At 49.1% G+C, this 26,204-nt stretch overlaps 1 protein-coding gene and 1 long non-coding RNA gene across 2 annotated transcripts in view; one reads left to right on the top strand and one right to left on the bottom strand.

The window, feature by feature from the left end:
* LOC133282523 (uncharacterized) overlaps positions 1 to 26,204 on the bottom strand; it is a 471,436-nt gene that overhangs the window by 127,639 nt on the left and 317,593 nt on the right. The gene's annotated exons all lie outside the window — the stretch shown is intronic.
* Positions 377 to 2,492, top strand: LOC133282537 (olfactory receptor 14I1-like). Its single transcript, XM_061478546.1, has 2 exons — positions 377 to 665; positions 2,432 to 2,492. Exons 1-2 carry the CDS (start codon positions 388 to 390, stop codon positions 2,490 to 2,492), a joined length of 339 nt encoding a protein of 112 aa, XP_061334530.1. The 5' UTR covers positions 377 to 387.

Raw genomic sequence — 26,204 nt, 5'->3', positions numbered from 1 at the left:
TTCTCCCCATGAGAGCTCTGTGATCTGCCCTTTGAAACCGTTCTCCCCTGGTCTCAGCACAGGACAGATGTTTGTGGGAGTTCTTAAGATCAATTTGTGTGTGAAGGCACCTTACAGGCAGTGCAAGTTTGAGCACAGGGCAAGTGGGAGAGGACTGATGGACACTGCAGCTCTCTTGGTTCTGCAAAGAACTGAGCCTTTTGCCTGATGCAATGCTCTTCTGATTGTACCTAGGAGGAAGCCTCAGCAGTGTAATGACATGACTGCCGATGACGCTGAACCTCTCCTCTCCTACTAAAATGTGCTCAGTCGTGAATGTGTAAACTGAACTTCTGTATCTGACATCCCTCCTGTCCTAACCTGTCACTGCCTTTTTCTCCTCTGACGATGCCCCATGCCCAGAGGCAGCAGATGTCCAACGGCAGCTCCATCACCCAGTTCCTCCTCCTGCCATTCGCACACACACGGGAGCTGCAGCTCTGCCACTTCTGGCTCTTCCTGGGCATCTCCCTGGCTGCGCTCCTGGGCAACGGCCTCATCATCACCAGCACAGCCTGCGACCAGCGCCTCCACACCCCCAGGTACTTCTTCCTCCTCAACCTCTCCCTGCTGGACCTGGGCTGCATCTCCACCACTGTCCCCAAATCCATGGCCAATTCCCTCTGGGACACCAGGGCCATCTCCTACACAGGTTGTGCTGCACAACTCTTTTTCTTTCTTTTTTCCATTTCAGCAGAGTATTTTCTCCTCACTGTCATGTCCTACGACCGCTACGTGGCCATCTGCAAGCCCCTGCACTATGGGACCCTCCTGGGCAGCAGAGTTTGTGTCCACCTGGCAGCAGCTGCCTGGGGCACTGGGTTTCTCAATGCTCTGCTGCACACAGCCAAGACATTTTCACTGCCCCTGTGCCGAGGCAATGCTGTGGAGCAGTTCTTCTGTGAAATCCCCCAGATCCTCAAGCTCTCCTGCTCACACTCCTACCTCAGGGAAGTTGGGCTTGTTGTGGTTGGTGTCCTGATTGCTGTTGGCTGTTTTGTTTTCATTGTGGGGTCCTATGTGCAGATCTTCAGGGCCGTGCTGAGGATCCCCTCTGAGCAGGGACGCCACAAAGCCTTTTCCACGTGCCTCCCTCACCTGGCCGTGCTTTCCCTCTTTGTCAACACTTCTGTCTTTGCCTACTTGAAGCCGCCCTCCATCTCCTCCCCACCCCTGGATCTGGTGGTGTCAGTGCTGTACTCGGTGGTGCCTCCAGCAGTGAACCCCCTCATCTACAGCCTGAGGAACCAGGAGCTCAAGGATGCTGTGAGGAAGCTGGTGACCAGATATGTTTCAGCAGATATACGCTGCTTGCTTTAGCCTTGAAAGGGCTTCCAGTGTAGGTCATGACAGGCCATGTCTGTCTTTCCTGCTTTACATTTGTTTTCCTATTTCAATTTGTGATTATGTTGTCTTCATAGAAATGTCAGTTTTCATCTCCTAATTAAGTTGCCACTCGTGTTGTGTGACCCACAGACTTTGTGTCACTCTGGTCTCTGACTGTATTTAAGGGAAATAAATGATCCTGCAGCAACTTCTTCTCTGTGATATGTCCTCACATGACAGGAGTGAAGGGGAATGAAAGCAGCTTTCTGGCTGCTCCAGCTCTGGGATGGCTGCTCTGTGCCTGGAGCAGGAAGAGCCCTTGGGGAGCCCATTGAATGGGGCTGTTGTGCTGGTGTGGGGCGATGGGAAAGCATGGGGGGGCTGCAGAGCTCTCAGGGAGTCCTGGGCAGGGGAGCAGGGAACACAGGGGTCCCTGCAGGGAACTGCCCTGCAACGGCACAGGCTGGGGCTGCCTGGCTGAGAACAGCCCATGGGAAAGGTCTGGGTGGGCAGGAGCTGGACAGGAGGCAACAAGGGAGGACAGCAGCATCGGGGGCTGTATGAGCAGGAGCACGGCAGGAGAACAAGGGAAGGGATGATCTGGAATCCTCCATCCAGGTTTCAGATCCCCAGTTCAGGAATGCTATTGGCAAGAAGGAGTGGGTTTACCAATGGGCCCTCAGGACAGGCAGGGACTGGATCACAGTGCCTGTGGAGAGAGGCTGTGGGAGCTGGGCTTGTCCAGCCTGGAGAAGGGAAGGCTGATGGGGACCTGAGATCTTGGGAAGGGAAGGCTGTTGGGGACTGGCTGCCTGTAGCGGCAAGGAGCACATGGAGAATACAGAGCCAGGCTCCTCACCGTGGTGCCTGGTGGGAGGACAAAAGGCAGTAGGGGACAGTGACAGAGGAGAGGTTCAGGCAGTACAGAAGGAAACCTTGTTCCCATAGGCTCAGGCAAGGGCTGCATCAGGTCACCCAGAGAGCCTGTGCAGTTTCTGGCCTTGGGAATTTCCAGCTCAGCCTGAATCAAGCCTTGAACCACTTGATCTGACCCTGTTCCTGACAGGTTCGACTTGAGACCTCCTGGGGTCCCTTCTAACCCTTGTTCACTTCTGATCGTACAATGACGGGCTTATGAAGAGTCACAAAGATGCTCTAAGGGCTGGAGCACGTCTCCAATGGAAACAGGCTGAGAGATGTTGGTCTTCAGCCCAGAGAAAAGAATGTTCCAGGGAGACATCTTAGCAATCTTCCCGTGTCTAAGCAGGGCCTACAAAGAATATGGAGAGGGGCTTTTTATGAGGCTGTGCAGTGACAGGACAAGGGGGAATGGCTTTAAGCTGAAAAAAGGGAGATTCAGCTTGGACATTCAGATGAAGTTGTTCCCTTTGAGAGTGGTGGGACACTGGCACACGGTGCCCAGAGAAGCTGTGTCTGCCCCATCCCTGGCAGTGTTCAAGGCCAGGTTGGATGAGAGTCAGCCTTGCTCTGAAGCAGTGCTTTGTCCAACTCTGATGTTCACAAGGGATGACAGATGAAATCCAACTTCATTGTAAAGTTCACTACTTGTACTCATGACTCAAGTGAGTCTTGGCTGCACAAGAGGATCAGCATGGCCTTAGAGTCATTTGGACTGTGTTATTTATTTACTGGCATAACACTGCTGAGGTGGTTTTTTGTTTTTTTTTTTTTTGGGAGGGGGGTGCTATAAAACATTCTTTGTATGACAGAAAGTCAGAACAATATTGAAACAGGGAGAAGTTCTCAGCTCCTTGTAGCTTAGTGCAGAGCAAGGAGGGCTGCAGCGTCCATCAGTCCTTTCCCATTTGCCCTCTGCTTACAACACTTGTATATGATGCCTTCACACACAAAGTGATCTTAAGAACCCCCACAAACACCTGTCCTGTGCTGAAAGCAGGGGAGCACGGTTTCAAAGGGCAGATGACAGAGCTCTCACGGGGAGAAGCAAAGGGCTGTGGGCAGCAGAGCACGGCCAGCAGCCACCTCCAGTGCCAGACCCCAAGAGAGCTGCCTGAATGTGCCCTCCCCAGGGCTGGGCTGCACTTTCCCCTCACTCCCTGCCCAGGCTATCTGAGAACTTCCCCTCATGGGAACATGCCTCCAAGTGGCACATGGGGAATGCCCACCGCTGGGGGTGCCTGAACGCTGCTCATCATGCCCCATGAGCCCACATTCCTGTCTCCCTCTCCTGCACTACCCAAACTTGCCTGGAATGCAGCATCCATCCCTGAGCCTGGGGAATGCAGGAACCTCCTGCAGTGAGGTGTTGCTGCTGCAGGGGAAGTGCAAAGCTTCTGTGAGACACTTGTGAGTGCGGGCAGAGTGTGGGGTTTGTGCATCGGAGAGGGTGCTACAGGCAGGAAGCTGTCCCAGATGAGGCACCCTGTCCCCAGAGCATGGGGTACCTTGCACCCAAGGACACCACCTTTCCTTTTGGCTCTTGCCAAGAAGTTCTCAATCCAGACCATTGCCTTTTCCCACTGCTCTCCCATGGTGCTTAGTTCTCTATACTGATGGCATCACCCATTCTTCTATAAGTCCCCTTTACATCCGCTTGCTGAATGATATTCACTCCACCTGCTGAATTGACACTATAGTAGCAGCCTACAACTAGGTGAAATGTGGCTGCAGAGATGATGTAGGTTTTCTTGCTAGCAGGAAGAGAAGGAAACCTCTGCAAAGTGCAGCTTGGAAGGTTCAGACTCAAAGTTAGGAAAGAGAAATGTCTCTCAAAAGGTGGACTTGTGGTGCAAGAGGTCACCCAGACCCAGTCTGGCTCAGCCCATGGCTTTATGTTTCAAGGAACAGACAGCGATGGGTGCAGAGATGGGACTGAAGGTACAGAAATGCCAGGTGAGAGCTAGGTGGGAAAGCAAGATGGGTGTCAACAGCCTGAAGGGAAAGAGGTGCAGGCATGGGCCAGTGTAGGACAGCCTGCAGCAGAGATGACAGGGTTCTGGCATGGCTGAAAGGCCCAAAAGAGCAAAAGGCCTCTGTGCCCTGGGCTATGGCAGTTGCCTCTTTCATCAAGGCCTATGAGGAGAGCTTTCATTCTCAGGATTTCAGGCTGTGCTTCTCCAAGGGCTGTGGTCAGGGCTTGGCCTTTGCATCATCAAACAAACCAAGGGTTTTCTCACCATCAGACACCTGCACTTTGCCTTTGTCTCCTGTAATCACAGCCTGCAGTTACTTGCTTTAACGAGTCCCTGGGGAGGCTTTGTCAGCAGCAGCCCTCAGTGGGGCCCATTAATGCTGCACACTCTTGGGTCTTTGTTTCTGACTTGGACTTCTTGAGAGGTTTCCTCAGTCTCCTCTCAGCACCTGAGGTTCACGGCCTCAGCCCAAATACACCGTGGGGCTCATTAAACCCTGATGAGCCATGTCTCACCGTGTAGTTTTTGTCAAGTCTTCCAGATTGTCTTCCAGGGAACTGGGGAGGTTTCCGAGTGCAGGAAGATTACAAAGAACATCTGATCGAAGTTATTTGAAAGGGTTATTTGAAAGGAAAATCTACGAAAGATGGGAGGAATGAAGGACGCGGTGTAACAGGCAGGACAGTGGCAGTGCCGTTACAGGGGAAGATCGGCATTCCTTTGGGATCCCCCTTGTGAAAGGTTATTGTATTGGCAGAGGTCCCTTGGGAGAGAGGACAAGGACATGTTGTGCTTACCTTTGATAAGGGTGCCAAGGGCAACCCAGGAGAGCCCAGGCTGTACAAGCTGCCTTTGGTGAGGCGTGTGCCAGCATCAGAGTCCTCTTGGGTGACACCTCTGGGCACCTAAAAGCCGTCCGAAGGGTAACTGCTGCCTGGCCAAGCTGAGAGCCTGCAGTTGTGCGTGAGGAGGCAAAGAGTGGATGTGGTTTCCCTCAGCTTCAGCACAGCTCTTGGCACGGTCTCCCTCAAGGCTGCTGTACCCAAGGGGTACACCACAGACATAACAATCCTCCTGTCCTTCTACTCCTCCTTGTTTCAAATTCCCCCTTTTTCTGTCCTTTTGCAAATTCTTTTGCAACATTTTTTATATTACCATTACCGTCTAAAGTCTTTTTGAAATAATTTCCCGTTTCTACCTGGTGCTTAATTTCGTTCCTTTGCCAATCTTCCTAATTTATCATAGACCATTTACAAGACCAGAGGGAACGTTGTATCATACCACAAGTAATCAATATTAAAACAAATAACATCAATATTCCTGCAACCGGTTGCCTCAACCAGGAGAGATCAGGTAACCATGAAGTGAAATTTTTCCATATTTCTTCAAAACCCCAGGAGGTGTCATCCATGGCCATTTCATGAAATATCTTAGTTTGTTTCCAAATTTCCTCCAGATCTGTTTCGATTCTGCCACTTTAGTCTGCATAGGAACAACAACTTTCATTGATTATGGAAGAAACCCCTCCTTGTCATGCCAGTAACATGTCTAGAGCTAATCGTTTTGTAATACCACTTTAGACAGGCTGGTTATCTCTTCTTGTTCTGCCTGAATTATATCAATGGTTTTACTTTCCATTTCCTCTATGGTTGCTGAGATATTTACAATTGCCTTCTCTGATTCACTTACTCCCAAAGATGGAATTAGCCCTCTTACAAAACTATGAAATGCAGTGTGTCATTCGATAATAGGGTTAAACCCTCTCTTAACCCGTTTAGCAAAGCTTCTAATCCAGGTCCCAGAAGGATACCTGTTGATAATAGTAACATTGGGTATTACAGCACCTAAGGTGCATGCCCCCTTAATTGGAACTCCAATTAATGGGAGATCCAGGCTTTCTCCTGATTTAGGCAACTGTGCACACACCCAACAGTCAGTACGATGAAAAACATTAGTAATATTCTGCACTAACTTCAGGTGTAAGTTCTGGTTCCAAGCTCGTGCGCCAGTTATCATATGAGTCCAAATTATGACCGACGAAATTTCACACGTAAGGGTCCTGAAGGTTCGATCCGCCATGTCTTCTCTGACTCTGGTGCTTTCTTAATTCTTGAATAATGTATCCGAGCAGGTTGTTCCTTCATCTTCACTGCTGTAAAGGTGGTCAGTAATATCGTAGAGGAGTCGTAGAAGAGTCATAGTGTTATAGAGGAGGCATAGAGGAGTCAGATGGCTAATAGACGGCTCATAGAGCAATCTCAGGAGTCATAGTAGAGTCATAATGGGGGTCATAGAGGGGTCATAGAGGCATCATAGTGGCATCATAGAGGTGTCATAGAGGAGTCACAGAGGAGTCGCAGGGGAGTCATGGAGGAGTCCTAGAGAAGTCATACAGGAGTCCTGGATGAGTCATAGAGGGGTCACAGAGCAGTTGTAGAGGAGTCATAGAGGGGTCATAGAGGACTTATAGATGGGTCATTGAGTGGTCATAGAGGAGTCACAGAGGGGTCATGGAGAAGTCATAGAGGAGTCATGGAGAAATTATAGAGGAGTCATGGAGGAGTCATAGAGGAGTCATGGAGGATTCATGGAGGTGTCATAGAGGAGTCATAGTATCATAGAGTCATAGGGGTGTCATGGAGGAGACGGAGGAGTCATAGAGGAGTCATAGAGAAGTCATAGATTCATAGAATCATAGAATCATAGAACCGTTAGAGTTGGAAAGGACCTTAAGATCATCCAGTTCCAAACCCCCTCCCATGGGCAGGGACACCATATGCTACATCATACCACCCAAGGCCTTGTCCAACCTGGTCTTGAACACTGCCAGGGATGGAGCATTAACAACCTCCCTGGGCAACCCATTCCAGTGCCTCACCACCCTCACAGGAAAGAATTTCCTCCTTAGATCCAATCTAAACTTCCCCTGTTTCAGTTTTAACCCATTACCCCTCGTCCTTTCACTATAGTCACTAATGAAGAGTCCCTCCACAGCATCCCTATAGGCCCTCTTAAGATACTGGAAGGCTGCTATGAGGTCTCCACGCAGCCTTCTCTTCTCACCCTGTCTTCATAGAGGAGGTGCTCCAGTCCCTGATCATCCTCGTGGCCTCCTCTGGACTTGTTCCAACAGTTCCATGTCCTTTTTATGTTGAGGACACCAGAACTGCACACAATGCTCCAGGTGAGGTCTCACAAGAGCAGAGTAGAGGGGCAGGATCACCTCCTTCGACCTGCTGGTCACGCTCCTTTCGGTGCAGCCCAGGATACGGTTGGCTTTCTGGGCTGCAAGCACACACTGCTGGCCCATGTTCATTTTCTCAACAAATAATAATGGGGCTCTATGCCGCAATAATGGGGTTCTATGAGGCAATAAGAGGGCTCTATGATGCAAAAATGGGGCTCTATGAGGCATTAATGGGGCTCTATGAAACTGTAATGGGCTCTATGAAGAAATAATGGCGCTCTGTGATGCAATAATGGGGCTCTATGAGGTTATAATGGGGCTCTATGAGGCATTAATAAGGCTCTACGAAACTATGAAACTACTGCTCTATGATGCAGTAATGGAGCTCTATGGGGATATAATGTGGCTCTATGGAGTTATAATGGGGCTCTGTGATGCAATAATATGGCCCTATGAGGCAATAATGGGCCTCTATGACGGAATAATGGGGCTCTATGAGGTAATAATGGGGCTCTGTGAGGCAATAATGGGGCTCTAGGAGGCAATAATGAGACTCTATGGGGTTGTAATGGGGCACTATGACGCAATAAGGGGGCTCTATGACACAATAATGAGGCTCTACGATGGAATAATGGGGCTGTATGACGCAATAATGGGGCTGTATGATGCAACAATGGGGCTGTATGACGCAATAATGGAGCACTATGACGCAATAAGGGGGCTCTATGGGGCTATATTGGGGCTCTATGATGCAATAATGGGGCTCTAGGAGGCAATAATGGGGCACTATGAGGTAATAATGGGGCTCTATGACGCAAAAATGGGGCTCTATGAGGCATTATTGGGGCTCTATGAAACAATAGTGGGCTCTATGAGGCATTAATGGGGCTCTATGGGTTTATAATGTGGCTCTATGGAGTTATAATGGGGCTCTGTGATGCAATAATGGGGCCCTATGAGGCAATAATGGGCCTCTATGACGGAATAATGGGGCTCTATGAGGTAATAATGGGGCTTTGTGAGGCAATAATGGGGCTCTATGAGGCAATAATGGGGCCCTATGACGCAAAAATGGGGCTCTATGAGGCAATAATGGGGCTCTATGATGCAGTAATGAGTCTCTATAGAGCAATAATGGGGCTCTCCGAGGCAATACTGGGGCTCTATGAGGCAATAATGGGTCTCTATGATGAAATAATAAGGCTCTATGATGCAATATCTTGGCTCTATGAGGCAATAATAGGGATCTATGAGGCAATAATGGGGCTCTATGATGAAATAATAGGGCTCTATGATGCAATAACGGGGCTCTATGAGGCAATAATAGGGCTCTATGAGGCAATAAAGGGGCTCTATGACGCAATAATGGGGCTCTATGAGGTAATAGTGGGGCTCTATGAGGCAATAATGGGGCTCTATGAGGCAATAATGGGGCTCTATGAGGTTATAATGGGGCTCTATGAGGCAATAATGGGGCTCTATGATGAAATAATGGGGCTCTATGAGGCAATAATGGGGAACAATGAGGCAATACTGGGGCTCTATGAGGCTATAATGGCACTCTATGAAGCAATAATGGGGCTCTATGAGGTAATAATGGGGCTCTAGGAGGCAATAATGGGGTCTAGGAGGCAATAATTGGGGTCTATGTGGTAGTAAAGTGGCTCTATGACACAATAATGGGGCTGTATGGAGTTATAATGGGGCTGTGTGATGCAATAATCGGCCTCTATGAGGCAATAATGGGGCTCTATGAGGCTATAATGGGTTCTGTGAGGCAATAATGGGGCTCTATGAGGTAATAATGGGGCTCTCTAATGGAATTATGAGGCTGAAGAAGGAATTAATGGGGCTCTACGAAGTAATAATGGGGCTCTATGACGCAAAAATGGGGCTGTATGATGCAATAATGGGGCACTATGAGGCAATAATGGGGCTGTATGAGGAAATAACGGGGCTCTATGAGGCAATAATGGGGGTTCTATGATACAGTAATGGGGCTCTATGAGGCAATAATGGGGCTCTATAGAGCAATAATGGGCTTCTATTTGGCAATAATGTGGCCCTGAGGCTATAATGGGGAACTATGAGGCAATAATGGGTCTGTATGGGGCTATAATGGGGCTCTATGACGCAATAATCGGGCTTTATGAGGCAATAATTGGGCTCTATGAGGCAATAATGGGGCTCTATGAAGCAATAAGGGGGGTTCTATGATGCAATAATGGAGCTCTATGAGGCAATAATGGGGCTCTATGAGGTTATAATGGGGCTCTATGAGGCAATAATGGGGCTCTATGAGGCAATAATTTGGCTATATGAGGCAATAATGGGGCTCTATGAGGCAATAATGGGGCTCTATGAGGCATTAATGGGGCTCTATGACACAATAATGGGGCTCTATGGGGCAATAATGGGGCTCTATGATGCAATAATGGGGTCTATGACGCAATAATGTGGCTCTATGAGGCTATAATGAGGTCTATGAGGCTATAATGGGGCTCTATGGGGTTATAATGGGGCTCTATGAGGCTGTAATGGGGTTTATGAGGCAATAATGGGCCTCTATGAGGCAATAATGGCGCTCTATGAGGCAATAATGGGGCTCTATGAGGCATTAATGGGGCTCTATGAGGCAGTAATGGGGCTCTATGGGGTTAGAAGCTGTTAAACAAGAATTGTGTCCAGTGTTGCAACAACATAAATTGCAAATTGCCCCTGAAAAGGTTCAGGATCCCACACCATGGAAATATTTGGGTTGGAAAATCTTAGATCATACCATTGAACCTCAGTAAATTAGCCATCAAGGTCAATATCCATACACTTAACGATGTGCAAGTCTTGTTAGGAAATATCAATTGCATTCAAACATTATTGGGAATTGACAGCAAAACTTTAGAACCATTGTTTGAATTGTTGAAGGGTGACACAGACTTCAATGCACCCAGACAATTAACACCAGCAGCAAAACGAGCAATAGCGATGGTAGAAGCCGCATTAAGTGAGAGACAGGCACATCGTGCGATGAATGGAGTTCCTACTGAGTTTTTGATTGTCAGTAATGATTTCCCACCAGTAGGATTAATCATGCAATGGGTTGACTCTGATAAGGAGAAATTGAAAATTCTCGAGTTCCAATTTTTGTCACATCAACCATCAAAAAACATTGTAACGAGACCTGAAACGTTTGCTAAGTTGCCTCTTTGCAAAACAGGGCTGCCATAGACTTCTTATTATTAGCACAAGGTCATGGCTGTAAAGATTTTGAGGGTATGTGCTGCATGAATTTGTCAGACTTTTCGGAATCTATTCATAAAACTATTCAGGAACTGAAAAAAGGAGCAACAAAATTACAGATAAATGACGGACTTTTTTTTAATTAGGAAATTGTCTTAACTGTCTAGGACTTGGGACATGGTTTGTTTCATTGATCAAAGGAGGTCTTATAATGCTATTCATTGTTATTTGTATCTTACTGATTGTTCCATGTTTATTGAGTTGCCTACAGCGAACATCAGAAAACACGGTAAAGCAACTGATGGTTTTAGAAAAACAAAAAGGGGAGATGTAGAAGAAGAGGCATTTGAATGTGGGCACAGGATGCTGAGTGACCTTGATTCTTTGGGGAATTAACTTTGAGCCAGACTCTGCAATTTTAGCTCTTTGGGGAACTAACATCAAGCAAGAAAAGTGGAGCAAAAGAAGCGAAATAAAAGGGGATGAGAAGTAGAAGAAGGAACTGAGAAGTGAGGAGAAGGTCGAAAGGATAGTGTCGAAAAAGCAGACTAATCAATTATAATTTTAGATTATGCTCGTGGACAGCAGCAACTAACCAAGTGTATTGTAGCTTTAAGTGCGTGGATATGATCAAAAACATATATAAACCATGTAATCTAAAGTAAAAAGGTCTTCAACCAGCAATCGGAGTCCGTGCCTTAAATCCCCTCACTAAAGGAGAAAAGTGATTTTAGAAACTGGACTACTACACCCGAATATAATTGACTTCTGAAGATGCTGCTACATTTCTTTTGTATAGAGTATAAATAAGGCAAGTGCTTTTTACTTAATGAGCTGTGATGTAGAAAGCGTTGATCTAGAACAGCTGGAAAAAATTAGTTATTCACATATACTTTAGAAAAGGCTTAATACAGAAGGACAGGGAAAGGGTTGCGTGTTTAATATTAGCATAACGGAGTGACACTTACTGCAAATTTAATTACCTAATACGCATATTTGAGTGTTGTCTGAAAATAATCACTGAGGACTTACTGTAGCGACTGAAAAATTAGCAGCTCCAACTGCTGAGGATGCTAGAGGCTGACAGACGCAGTGGTTGCTGCTGTCAGAACAAAGGGAGAAGCTGGTGGGAATGCAAACACATTTTTTAAGGTAGTACTTACTATCACTAAGGTGTCTAGAGCAAATGGTGGGCAAACAGTCATAGAATAGTTAGGGCAAGAAAGGACTTTTAAGATCATCTAGTTACAACCTCCCTGATGACATGGAGAAAACTCCAGGAACAAACTCACCACCACAGTTTTCAAGCTGACAAGCAGGTATTCCTTACTGCGGCACCGGGAGACACGGGGGATATCTCCAGCTAGCGTGTATCACCCCAATTGCCACACAAGCCGTCCTTTTATAGCCACTGGGCATACATACATATTCATGAGGCTACGGATGGATTACATCGTTTTCCAGAGAGTTCCCCGCATGCGTACAGAATTGTGGTGGTGGTCTCTGAGGGTTGTTTGCTTCCTCCAGCGATCTTCATCACTTCTGGCAGCCTTTGAAGCACGCGCAGTAGATGCTCATACCAGCTTAATTGGTTCGTTAGCAGCAGAGACATAATAATCCTCCTATCCTCCTACTGATCAGGCAGTTTAACTGCAGCCCATCCTGGACACCTGCGGTTCCAGATACTCCTTATCCTGTGTCCTGTTCTTCTAGACTGTTTTCCTTAAAACTGTGTCACAACTATAACAATTTATCTTGTGAGAATTCTCAGTATGTTCTCTAGCTGTACTCTATTTTTTTCTCAATGTATCATGCACCTCAGTAATTTTCCATTGCTACTGTTACAAAGCCATCAAACCTAACATTACTTAAAGCTAATTCTAAAGGTTTCCATATTCCGTTTTGTGATTTTGTGCCCCCATGTCTCAGTACATGCTGTTGTATACTGTACAAACTCTATATACTGTAGTATACTGTACTGTAGTTTACTGTACACACTCTGGTATAGTGTATATACTGTAGTATACTGTAGTGTACTGTGGTATACTGTGCATACTGTAATATACAGTTTATACTGTAGTATACTGCAGTGTACTGTGGTATACTGTGCATACTGTAATATACAGTTTATACTGTAGTATACTGCAGTATACTGTACATACTGTAGTATGCTGTAGTATACCATACATATGGTAGTATACTGTAATATACTGTGTATACTGTAGTGTATTGTAGTAAATCTGTGTGTGCTTTGCTATGGCAGCCACTTGGTATTGGATGAGGCAGATGAAACTCTGCATTGACAACGAGATGCAAGGACCAAGGTTGGTCAAATGCCTCCTACCACAGCCAAGGGCAACACTGGCCTGTCGTCCCTGTTTGCCACCAAGAAGAACCTCCCGATTCAAGCTTTAGGCCTAGATGTGAAGGATGGACCCTTCATCACAAGAGGGTCATGCAGGAGGGAAGAACATAATAAGACCCATTGGAGCATTGTCTTATTGTAGATAGACAAAACTCTGGGAAGAAATTCATATTCCCTGGTCAAAACAAGAATCAGATTGGGACATTTGGAAAAGGAAATTATCTGGCAAAGGAGGTTATCCGTATTTGTTGGCATTAATAGACACTTTTTAAGGCCAGAAGCATTCCCTTGCAGGGTAAAGAATGCAAAACAAGTGTTACTAAATAACAGAATCCCTCGTTTTGGGGTTCTGGCGACCGTTTTAATGGTTCATTTTAATGCAAAATTAGTGCCCCAAAATCAATGAGAAATTGGAAATTGATTGGCAGTTGCATTTTCCATGTAGGCCTCAGGATGGTGGTCAAGCAGAAGAATTGAATCATGTAATCAAGCAAGAAACTGTGAAGATTTGTCAAGAAACTAAATTATATTGGTATCAAACATTATGTGTTCTATATTATATATTATGTATCATATATGATATATATGATATATATTAATTATATATTAATTATATATTATATGTTGGCCTTAGTAAGGATTAGAACAAAACCTCAGTCAAAGGAAGGAGTTAGCCCAGTTGAGGTTCTGTATGGAAGACCAGACCAATCTCAGTTTGATGCAGGAAATCATGATGGAGAAGGTTATCTCCAACCATTTTTGACGGATTTGGAAAAACAGTTGGAAGGGATAAATAAAAAGATATTTGGAACAAGAGGTTTGACTCCCCCAGTCCACTCCTTTAGAGCAGGAGAATGTGTTGATATCAAGGATTTTACTCTTGAAGCAAGAGTGAACTGGAGCGTTCCAAATGATGCTAACACCTTTCTCTGCAATCAGGATAAGGAACAACCCACCTAGATACACCATTCAAGAATCAAGAAAGCACCAGCACCAGGGGGAATGTGGCAGGATGGGTTTTAGGAACCCTCGCACATGAGATTTCATCGCTCTTCAGCTGGATATATGTAATTCCAAGTGTAGAAACATCGAATTTATGCTTAATGCAAAATGTCATTTATGTACTGAGCAAAAGTGATTGCAGGGTTTGTACTCAGTTGCCAAAGTCAGGAGAAGGGCCAGGGATCCCTTTAATTGGTGTTCCCATTCCTTTTAAGACAAATTGGAATGTCGAGACCATACCAGTCTCCAAGGTTTAAAAGCCCAAACTTCAGATATTGCAAATAAACACCCTAACTGGGGTAATGTATCTGTAGGAAGTTACCCACATTGTAGTTGGACAACTTCAGAATAACTGATAATAGGAAAATATTACTAATAATAGAAAAATAGGAAAAACTAAAAATAGAAAAATACTACTAATAACAGAAAAATAGAAAAAATTAGTAATAAGAAAATGCTACCAGTAATAGAAAAATAGAAAAAACTAATAATGGGAAAATCCTACTAATGGTAGAAAAATAGAAAAAACTAATAACGAGAAAATAATACTAATGACAGAAAAATAGAAAAAACAAATAATAGGAAAATGCTACTAATAATAGAAAAATAGAAAAAAAAAACCCTAATACTAGAAAAACACTACTAATAATAGAAAAATAGGAAAAACTAATAATAGAAAAATGCTACTAATAATGGAAAAATAGAAAAAACTAATAATAATAGAAAAACACCAACTGGCTATTGGAACATTCCTAAAGGAACAGGATGGTGTTGGTTATATGGAGAAAATGCATATGAGGCTTTACCTCCCAATGGGAAAGGGGAGTTGCTACTGATCTAAAAGGGATTTGGAAGTGAGTTCAAGTGTTCCATGAGGTTCCTCATGGGGATTTGAAGGAATCTGGGAAAACTGAACATTGTGGCTGCCCAGTCCCTCCTGAGTAAGGCAACTGTTCATAAGTGTGTTACTGATCACAGTTGTAATTTTCATCATGTGCTCAATGCTGATGTTGGTATTGGAAACAATCAAAGGTGAATGCTGAAGAATGGAAGAGGAGTAGGATCAAAGATCAAGTAGAAATGGGAAAATACTTTAGAAAGCCTTGGAGTGGTAATAGAATGATACTGAATTGGTGGAAAAGATTTGGCAAAGGGAAGATGAAGAGGAGGGATTCGGGATGGGGAAAGAACCAGAAAGACAGAATGAAGGATATAGAACGAACCTCTTGCTCATCACAAAGCTGCCTGGACCCCATGGGGGCTCTCTAACAATGCTAAGGAAGAGAACTCTTCAGTTAATGCTTAGGGAAGCCAGTTAGGAGCTGGCAAACGGACACCAAGGCCGCCCAACTCCAACGCTCAGCCAAAGAATGAAGGGGTGAAGAGGAAGATGATGAAGAAACCACCACCAGGGTCCCAAAGACCACATTCTTGTGCGCATGTGGGAGGAATCTCCTAGCGATAAGATGTAATGCAGAAGTAACTTCATGAATATGCACAGAGAGTAATAAACATGGTATTTAATGGTTATACAATCACAGCTTGTATAGTGCTTGAGCAGGACACACTATGAGGAGCAATAAGGAATCCTGCTTCTCAGCTTCAACCTTGTCAGTGAGGTCTTACCCACCACCCTCACAGAATGAACTTCTTCCTATATCCCTGTTGCAGTTTGAACCCATCAGCCCTCATCCTATAGCTCTGGTCCCTGATGAAGGTCCCATCTCCAGCATCCTCATGGCACCTGGAAGGAATCCTTGGGATGCTCCCAGCAGCTCCCTGTCGCTTTGCAATGGCTGTGGATGCTGAGCATGGTTCTCTTCCATCAGGAGATGCCAGCTGCTCCTCCTGTCACATTCCCAAAGGGTGTGCCTTTCTCTTGGACATCCCACCTCTTGGGGCTCAGCATCAAGTCAGGGATCAATCCTGGAGCGACCGTGTCCCCATTTGCTTTCCAGGCTGCAGTTAATTGTGGTCATCTGAGCCATGGAGCAAGCAGTGGCCAAGGCTTTCTCCACTTGGCACAGAAAGGCTGCAGCAATGCCCAGGCTGCCCAGAGGAATGGGAATGGGGCCTTTGTATGCAGGTAGGGCTGTGGGACCAAACCCCACCTTCAAACGTGGTCCCTATGGGGCTGCTCAGAAGGCCTCCCTCCTTTCCTAGGGGCAGAGCGGAGTCCTGGCAGGATGCTTGGCATGAGGCAGTGGGACACAGGGAAGAATCCTTTAATGTGAAACTATGGTGGGAAAAAGACCTTGCATCCAGGTAGGATACATTCCCTTTGGACGTGCAGAGACATGGGAACAAGGCACTACAGGTACGTGCTGAGGCAAAGGGGCACCCCCATGGGTCAGCCCCCAAGGATCTGAGCCTAATCCTGCTGCATCCCCATCCCTGCGTGGCTGGGGCTGCTCCCCCATTAACGGCGTCCATCAATGGATGGGGCTTCCCGTGGCAAAGGGGCTGGAGGCTCCTCCCCTGCCAAGGTCCACGTGGAAATGCACAAGAGCGAGCTCTGGGGCTGCTTGCAGGGATGGATCCATCAAAGCACAGGAAATGCAGGAAGATGCTCAAGTTCTCCTGCTCACATTCCCACCTCAGGGCACCTGAGCTCCCAAAGCTGATTGTGACGTCACCCATGGTTTATGACATCACAAAGCACCGGCGCCTACGTAACGCAGCTGGGCATAAAAGCAGGGCCGTTGCTGTGCCTCTCCTCTCAAAAAACATTATGTCATATCATATCTTATCATATCGTATCATATTTTATCATAATCTATCATATCTGATCATGTCATACCACACTATACCACACCATCATATCATATATCATATTGTAGCATATCATAGCATATCTTCTCTATCATAGAGTATTATGCTTACTGTACCGTACCGTACCATACCATATTGTATAATTTGATTATATTTCATTTCATTTCATTTCATTTCCATTTCATGTCCGTCTGGTGTCATTTTGTTTCATTTCATTTCATCCTCCTCATCTCATAGCGTATCTTGCATCATATCCTGTAACATATTATGTTTTATCATGTTATATCATGTTACATCATGTTATAGCATCACATCCTATAATTTCATTTCATTTTCATTTCCATTTCTCCATCCCCACTCTTCTCAGCCTGGCTCTCAGCAGCTTCCTTCAAGGGCCTTCCATCACCTGCAGGAGCTCTGCAGATGCAGCACCCTCCACGGGCACCACAGACCCATGGGACCTGATGCCCACCCTACAGCTCTGCCACCCCCGCAGACCCACAGCTTCCGTGTCCTCACGTGAGGGTCCTGGTTCACCTCAGTCCCAGGCACCTGCATCACACCCAACGTTCCCACTCCTCCCAATAGCCCTGGTACCCTTAAAGCATCCCATAACCCATCTGGTACCCAGAAACCCACCATGCCCCAGCCACCTCTATCCATCCCAGTAGCCCTAAGCCACCCCAAAAGTACATGGTACCTCAAAACCCAACCAACCCCAGGCTTCTCCATCCCTTCCAATCCTCATGTTACCCCTAAACTACCCCAAAACTGCATGGTACCCCAAAATCCAATCAACCACAGGCATCTCCATCCCCCCCAACACTGCTGGCACCCCTATATGAGCCCAAACCCCATCTTTATTGAGCCCCATAAGGAAGGGTGCCCACACACAGCATGTTGGGGTGCAGGGATGCTGCTTTGGGTGACAGCCCCAGTTCATGGCCCTGCAGCAAGTTCTTCCACAGCTTCAGTCTAGAACCCAGGTGGGTCACCACGGCAACAGGTCAAAATAGGGCCCTTTGTGACCTCATTTGTGTCACCCTACTTGAGTGCTTTGCTCAGGGGAGCAGACAGTGACAGGAAAGAGCAGGAGGAAGGAGCCACTGGGTTGCTTCTGAGCTCAAGCCCTGTTACGTTTGGTCCAAGCTTTCCCCTTCGCTATCCTGATCCCTTTCCTGCATCCCTCGGGATAATGGAGAGAGCCCCCAGATCCCCTGGGCAGGCTTGGGAGAGGGATGAGGCTCCGGAGGGGAGCATCTCTTCACTGGAGTCCTGTGAGGAAACCCTGGTCGTGCCATTGAGGACTGGTGAGCATTGGTGTGGGAGCAGGACAAGGGGAGATGGGTTCAGACTGGAAGAGGGGAAGTTCCGCTTGGATAGAAGGAAGTTGTTCCCTATGGAGGGGGTGAGGTGCTGGCACAGGGTGGATGCTCCATCCACGGCCAGGTTGGACACAGCCTTGGTGACATCGGATCATAGAGCCATAGAAGGGGTTGGGTTGGAAAACCCAATGGATGATCTGCGGGTCCCTTCCAGCCCAACCCATTCCATGATTCCATGACTTTATGACCAGCACCACTTTCCTTGGACGCTGGTGGGGGGGGGCAGAGCTTCCTCTGCACTCCAAACCTCTCCTCTTCCTCCGTTAGATGCCAGCTGGTTACCCGTGTACGCACTGGAGCGGGACAATGTGGAGCGCATCGAGGCCTTTGTCATCACCCCAGCCACGGTGAGCACGGCCACTGCGATGCTGATGGGTGTTGTTGGGTGCTGTCTTCACCCCTAGCGCTCCAGTACCCCGTCCCCTCTCATACTCCCCGTTTGTGCCTCCATCCTCCCTGGTTTCCAGTCTGAGCATGAAATGGTTGGATTCCTTGAGAGCGTCTGCTCCCTGCTGAGCACCGCCAGGTTCTGCGGCTTGCAACAGGGCCTGGATGTCTTCTGCCACAAGACCCACCTCGCAGAGACCATCCAGGTGAAGGGACCCCCATGGGGATGCTATGGGGCAAAGGCCTCCAGCACCCGGTGAGGGCAGCATTGGTGGACTCCCAGGTCCCTTATCCCCATTGTGCTCTGTAGACACTGCTCCAAGAGCAGCCCATGAGCCAGCTGCGCACGAAGTTGCGGCATCTCACCATGAATGCGATAGCGGAACTGAGGTACCACAACTGCACATCCCTCCTGGGAACCCCACTGCTCCCATCACCAGCATCCAACCGGAGCCATCTTCCCTTTGCAGCTCAGTGCAGTCAGGGCTTGCGGACCAAGGGAGACACATCGTAGAGACCTGCTGCAGGAGGGTCTTCTTCCTGTCTCTGCATGAGGAGTTTTCAGTCCGGGATGCCTACTACTACTACCGAGTAAGGAGCTCCAGGAGCCCGCAGCTCCCTTTGGAGCGCTGGGGCTATGGGATGCCCACAGTTGAAGCCCCGTAGGTACCTGAGGGGCTCTGCTCTGTCCCTGCAGGCACTGCGGTCCATGGATAACATGCTCTGGAGGCTGGTGCTCAACTCTCCTGACCCCAGGGGCGGCGAGGAGCTGCAGAGCATCCTGCAGGTCTGGCCTGTGCAGAGCGGGGTGCACGGGGGCTGCTCCTCACCCATGGGGCCCCCCAGAGCCATGTCCCCCCCCTCCCCTGGGTAACCCAAGGCCCTCCTGGAGCACGGGGGCTGCAGGGGGTGGCGGTCGCTGCCCGCAGAGCTCAGGGCAGGGACCCCGCATCAGGAGGCTGAGCCCCCTTGGGATGGGGTCTTTGCTGCCTCCTGGTACCACGGGCTGGGACCAGGCTGCTGGGGCCCATGGACTGGTTCCCTTGCCCTGAACTGTTGCCTAAAGAGGTCTTTAGAGGAGGAATCTGTCTGTTATAAGTATATATATGTATATATAGGTGTATGTATATATATGTATATATATGTGTGTATATATGTATATATGTATTTCTATGCACATATATGTGTAGATATATGTATATTTGTACATACGTGTATATACGTATATGTGTATATATGTGTATATAAATGTATATATGTATATATATTTGTATCTACTTATATATTTGGATATATTTATATCTATTTATATCTATTTCTATTTCTATATAGCTATCTACAATTAATATTGAAAAATTATTAATAGCAATATTGATGATTAGCGATATTATTATTTAGATATATCTATATTAATATTACTATATTAATACTGATATTAATATTACTATATATGTTTATAAGTAGACATTTGTATTGTTTACTATTTATATTAGTATTTTCGTTTCTACTCATATTAATATCTATATTTATACCTAACCCTATATTTATTTATATGTGTTAATGTTTGTATTTATATTTATGTGCATATCTATATTTTTATATTCCTATATTCATATTTATGTTTATATTTATATGAATATTTATATATCTATATCTATGTTCATAATTATAATTCTATGATATTTATACTTACCCTATATCTATGTAGCTCTATGGCTCTATTCCTATTCCTATTCAGCTCTATGGCTCTATTCACATGCATTTACACGTACACTGTAATCGGAGAAGCACAGAGCGGGCTGGGTTGGAAAGGACCCAAAGCCCCTGCAGCCCCAGGGCAGGGGCAGTGCTGAGGCACTGATTTTCACCGCCAGCTCCAGCCCAGCCCTGGAAGCGGGGCCGTGCCTTGGTCCTTGCAGCCGGGGCATCACCCACAGCGGGGGGACCAAGCCCTCACCCCCTGCATCCCTTCCCGTGCCGCTGCCTCCATCCCTGCCCGCCCCGCGGTGATGCTCAGCGGGAGCTGCAATGGAAGCGGGGCAGGTCCAGCCCCTGCCGCAGCTCCGGGGCTCACCTGCGGCTTCTCCCCCTGCCCAGGTCCTGCTGCGCTTCAGCGGCTCCCGAAGCCCCGCCGTGAGGGAGACGGCCCTGGGCAGGATCGCGGCCCTGACCCAGCTGCTGCTGCACCACCGCAAGCGCTGGGTAAGGACCCGGCAGGACCGAGGTGGCCGAGAGCGACCCCTGCACGGGGAGACGGGGACCTGCAGAGCATCCTGAGTCTGCCTGCTCCTGTTCCTGCCCGTGCCCCTGCTCCTCCTCCTGCTCCTGCTCCTGCTCCTGCTCCTGCCCCTGCTCCTCCTCCTGCTCGTGCCCCTGCTCCTCCTCCTGCTCCTGCTCCTCCTCCTGCTCCTGCCCCTGCTCCTGCTCCTGCCAGTCCCCCTGCTCCTCCTCTTGCTCCTGCTCCTTTCTTCTTCTCCTTCTCCTCCTTTTCCTTTCTTCTTCTTTCTTCTTTCATTCTTCAGGTTCTTCTGGTCTTTTTCCTTGTTTTGCCTTCTCCTCCTCCTTCTCCATTCTTCTTTCTTCTTTTGTTGTCCTTCAAGTTCTTTTTCTGGTCCTTCTCATTCTCCTCCTTCTTTTCCTCCTTCTCCTCCATCTCCTTCTCCTCCTTCTCTTTCTTTCTCCTTCTCATCGTTCTCCTTCTCTTTCTCCTTCTCCTCCTTCCCCTTCTCTTCTTTCTCCTCCTTCAGTTCTTCTTCTCCTCCTTCTCCTCCTCCTTCTCCTCCTCTTTCTCCTTTCTTTCTTCCTCATTCTTTGGGTTCTTCACCTTTTGTTCCTGCTCTTTCTCCCTCCCCAGAAGCTGCACGTGACCTGGAGGAGACACTTCAGCTCCTTCCCCTCAGCGCAGCTCCCAGTCCCACTCCTGGGCCATCTCCTGGGCCACCTCCTCCTCTTCTGCTTTGCTGAGGACAGGACAAGCTCCCCAGCCCTGGATGCTCTTTGCAGCCTCCATCAGTACCTCCTGGAGCAGGAAGGTATCAGAGGTCATGATGGGCTCCCCCAACTCCTCCCATTGGCTCCCCTGTGTCCCATTGACTCCCCTGTGTCCCACTGACTCCCCTGTGTCCCATTGACTCCCCTGTGTCCCATTGACTCCCCTGAATCCCATTGACTCTCCTGTGTCTCATTCACTCTCCTGTCTCATTCACTCTCCTGTATCCCATTGACTCCCCTGTGTCCCACTGACTCCCCTGTGTCCCATTGACTCCCCTGTATCCCATTGACTCTCCTGTCTCATTCACTCTCCTGTATCCCATTGGCTCTCCTGTGTCCCATTGACTCTTGCGTATCCCATTGACTCTGCCATATCCCATTGGTTCTCCTGTACTGCATACACTCTCCTGTGTCCCATTGACTCTGCTGTGTCCCATTGGTTCTCCTGTACCCCATTCATTCTCTGGTACCCCATTCGCTCTTCTGTGTCCCATTGACTCTCCTGTGTCCCACTGACTCTCCTGCATCCCATTGACTCTCCTATGTCCCATTGACTCTCCTATGTCCCATTGACCCTGCCGTACCCCACTGAATCTCCTGTGTCCCGTTGACGCTCCCATCTCCCACTGGCTCTCTTCTACTCCATTCACTCTCCTGTGTCCCATTGACTCTCCCGTATCCCACTGGCTCTCCTGTACCCCATTCACTCTCCTGTGTCCCATTGACTCCCCTATATCCCATTGACTCTCCTGTGTCCCCCTTGCTCTTCAGAAAGGCCAAAGCCAGAGCATGAAGTGGAAGAGCTCAGATGGGATGAAGAAACCAGCCCCCGAGACCTCACCATGGTAATGGAGCTTCCCCCATTGCTTGACCCTTTGGTGGGATGCTTCCCCAAGCACGGGCAACGCCGCTCCCATGCTCCCAACCTTCCTCCCATAGAGGTTTGCAGGCTCCCTTTATCCATGGGAGAGGACGGACGTGGTCTGCGTGGTCATCGAGGCCATGAAGGACTCGAGCATCTTCGACAGGAGGGTGGCAGAGGACATCCTGGAGCTGGTCATGAGCGACCTCGACTTCTGGCTGGCGGAGGTGGGTGCCCCATGGCTGTGTGCCCATCCCCTGGGCACACAGGTACCCAAGGAGGGGTCTTGGGTACCAAGAAGGAGCAGAGAGGGGTGGGGAATCCGGTCCCAGCACCATCCTCACCCGTGCTCCCGTTTCCAGATGCCCATCGTTGTGAGGAGCATCCGTGATTGCCTGCGGATTAGCAACAGGAAAGCGACATGGGACAGGATGGACATGCTCCTCACCCTGATGGCCATCAAGCACCCGAGGGCATTGGCCATCAGCATGGTCCTCAACGTGCCCTTGAGATACAGGTACCATCCTTGAGGGCTTGGTCCCTATGGCCACCAGACCCAAGGACCCACGGCAATGGATGATCTTAAGGCCCTTTCTATGATGCTGAAGAGCGGGTCCCTGCATCCCACCCCATGGCATTAGGTCTGGAATTGGATGATCTTAAGGCCCTTTCTATGATGCTGAAGAGCGGGTCCCTGCATCCCACCCCATGGCACTGGAGTTTTAATTGGATGATCTTAAGGCCCTTTCCGTGATGCTATGACATCCCTGAGGAGCGGGTCCCTGCATCCCACCTCATGGGGAGCACCACCACTAACCCCCATATGGCATCCCATGGGATGCAGGGAGCACGCTGACTCAGCACTCTGCCTTCCAGCGCTGATGTGCACATGTGGATCGTGACCATATCCAGGACTTTGGAGGTTCTACGGGAGCTGCTGGGGATGCCCCAGGACATCCGGGACACCTCCATCCCCAACTTGGTTGTGAGTCCCAAAGGGCCCTGATGAGTCCCAGGAGACCTGCAGGCTCGGTGGGGTCTCAATGCCTGTGTTTGCCTTAGACCATGGCCTCCGCTACTGGTGATGCTGAGGGAGCTGAGGACCCCCAGAACCTGGTGACTGCGTTCGTGCTGCTGGAAAGACTCTTGGAGCTGTCGAAGAAACCTTTCTTGGTGAGGGGGCATGGCCATGGGGCAGGACATGGGCATGGGGCAGGGCACGGCCACAGAGAGCCCTCTTGGCCATGGGGCAGGGCATGGCCATAGGGACCCCTCTTGGCCATGACCTTGGTGACCATAGCCCTGGGTCAAGGCGTCCCCACAAGGAGCCCCCACCTCTTCCTGCAGGCATTGAAACTGCAGAAGCTCCTGCCCCACATCGTGTGCCGGCTCCGGGATGCTGAGGACGAGCTCAGGATAAAGGCCCTGATGATCATATGGAATGTGATGGGTCAACTCCCGAGTGAGGAGGCCAGCCCCATTGCCGTGGGGCTGGTGCAGGACCTCTGGCCCCTCTTTGATGGAGTAAGGGCTGCGTGGGACCCCTGCGGTGATTTGGAGCTCGCATGGGGGTGGCTCCAAGGCTTCACATCCCATCAGGATCTGCCCAAGTCCCCCCTTTTCCTCCTTCCCTCCAGGGATGCAGCCGGCTCCGGGAGCTCTCCATCCGCCTGTTCCAGTTCCTGCTGGAGTTGGTGCTTGGCGGTGACAGGAGGAGGATGAGGAGCAAAATCTGGGATCTGCTGCTCCCGCTCTTCTTCCACATGAGCGACCAAAGCCACCGTGTGGCCGAGGTACAAACACCCCCCCGCCCCGGGTATCCCACATTCCCGAGGGTGGGATCAACCCCAAGGTGCCGTCTCCCATCCCATCCCATGCAGGCTTCCTGGGAAGCTCTCCTTGCTGTGGCGACGCTCCTGAAATGGGAAGAGCTTCGGCGCCTATTGGAGACAAGGCAGATGTGGAGGGTTGCAGAGTGCTTGGTATGGGCCCTTCATCCATTCCTGTTCCCATTGGAACCCCTGGCACCGCTCTGCTCATTCCACATGCGGATAGGAAAAGGAGCACTGGGACTGCTCCAGCCAATGGGGGCGTTCTGTAGCATCCCATTCCTTCTGCAGCTGGAGCGGAGCAGGAAGAGGGCTCAGGGATACCTGGACCAGAGCCTGCGGTACCTGCAGGATGCTCAGGTCCCCTTGCAAGAGGCAGCCGTCAGGTTCATTGGTGAGTCCCTGCGCTCCCCATCCCGGTCCCCACTGCCGCATCCCTGATGGATCCCGATGGATGCTGACGGATCCCAATGAATCCCTGTGCCCAGGGTTGGCTGCACGGCCCCTAAGAGGGAAAAGCCCGAGGAAGCTGGAGCAGATCTGCAGAGGTGAGGAGGGAGCAGGGGCTGGGGGGATGCTGGGGGCTACGGAGGGGCTCATCCCGGTCTTTTTGGATCACAGCCCTGGAAGCACTTCTGGATGAGGATGATCCCAGCCTCCGTTCCCTGACAGCACAGACCCTGCTCATCCTCAGGAAAGCACCGGAGCAGCAGAGCATGGGATACTGCGTGCGGGTGCTCTCCTTCTGCGGATGCGCAGTTATCGATTAGGGGAAAGGATGGCGGAGACAAACCTGGACCAAGGAGCTCCGGAGACCAAAGGGCATCGCCTCCGCTGTCCCATTCCCTCCCCTCCATCTCCGATAGCATCCAGGCAGCACGCACTCCAAACCTGACTCCCCGTTATCCCGCAATGAAGTTGTAGTGATTCCTTCTGGGCTTCCCTGCTTCCATGGATCAGCAAAAGGGGTGCCGCTGTGGAAGGAAACGGTGTTCCCAAGGGAATTTGGTCCATTATAGCGCTAAAAGTCACTCATCAGCACTGCAATCTCCCCCCCCCAGCTTCCATTGAGCGCCCCCGGGTACCCCGGTGCAGTCCTCCTTGCTCCGCCTCTTGGTACCGCCCACTGGACAAAGCCACGCCCCCAAGCGGGCCCAGACAATCAGAGCCGGCCCCATCCGGCTTGGCCACGCCCCTCCTGTGGGTGGTCTCATCGAGCACAAAAGGAGGGAGGGCACCAACCCTACCCAAAATGGGGGACACACCCCCAAAATGGGATCCCAGCACCCCAAAATGGGGCAAACCCCAACACCCAAAATGGCTTGGACCCCCCCAGCCCCTCAAAATGGTTGCGACCCCGCTTTTCTACCCCTCTGTTATGGAACAAACCACTGTGGGGAAGGGGGGGACAGCAGTTTTATTCCTATCAGCATCACAATGGGGGGCGGGATAATTAAATAAGATCATGGGGACATATAAAATAATAAGCACAATGGGGGGGGGGATTATTTTGGGGAGGGCAATGGGGGGTCACAGTGAGGCCCCTACCCCCCCCCCCCCCCCTTCGTGGAGAAAATGGGTGGAATAAGGTAAGACTTGGGGTTGGAAAGGCACCATTTATACAAATATAGTGATTTATAAAGGGGGGGGGGGGGGGAAGGGGGGGGTAAACCCATTGATTTCCACTAGGAAATAATTTAGGGGGAGAAAGTGCTGGAAGAGCCTAATTATTAATTGGCATATTATTATGATTATTAAGGATTTGGCCTCAAAATGAGGGGCTGGGAGGGGTCCTGCAACCCCTTACTGTCTTGAATGATATCGTCCCATTCCGCCCACCCCCTCCCCAGGGATATGGGGGAGACAAAGGAGATGTATGGGGGTGGGCGGGAGACCTATAGGGAAGCCACAGCCCTATGGGAAGACCT

Source organism: Pezoporus flaviventris, unplaced genomic scaffold (genome assembly GCF_033815535.1).
Source record: "Pezoporus flaviventris isolate CSIRO_AGI_PZ_B2104156 unplaced genomic scaffold, CSIRO_AGI_Pfla_v1 ptg000127l, whole genome shotgun sequence".
In the NCBI taxonomy this organism is placed as follows: domain Eukaryota; kingdom Metazoa; phylum Chordata; class Aves; order Psittaciformes; family Psittacidae; genus Pezoporus; species Pezoporus flaviventris.
Note: the sequence above shows the minus strand (reverse complement) of the source record. Positions and strands in the feature narration are given on the sequence as shown.

Bases quoted from the DNA above. Each gene is read 5' to 3' on its own strand.
- LOC133282537 (XM_061478546.1), top strand. From the start codon at position 388: ATGCCCCATGCCCAGAGGCAGCAGATGTCCAACGGCAGCTCCATCACC. The intron at 666-2,431 runs GGACACCAGGGC...TGTTCCTGACAG, and splicing joins TCCATGGCCAATTCCCTCTG to GTTCGACTTGAGACCTCCTG.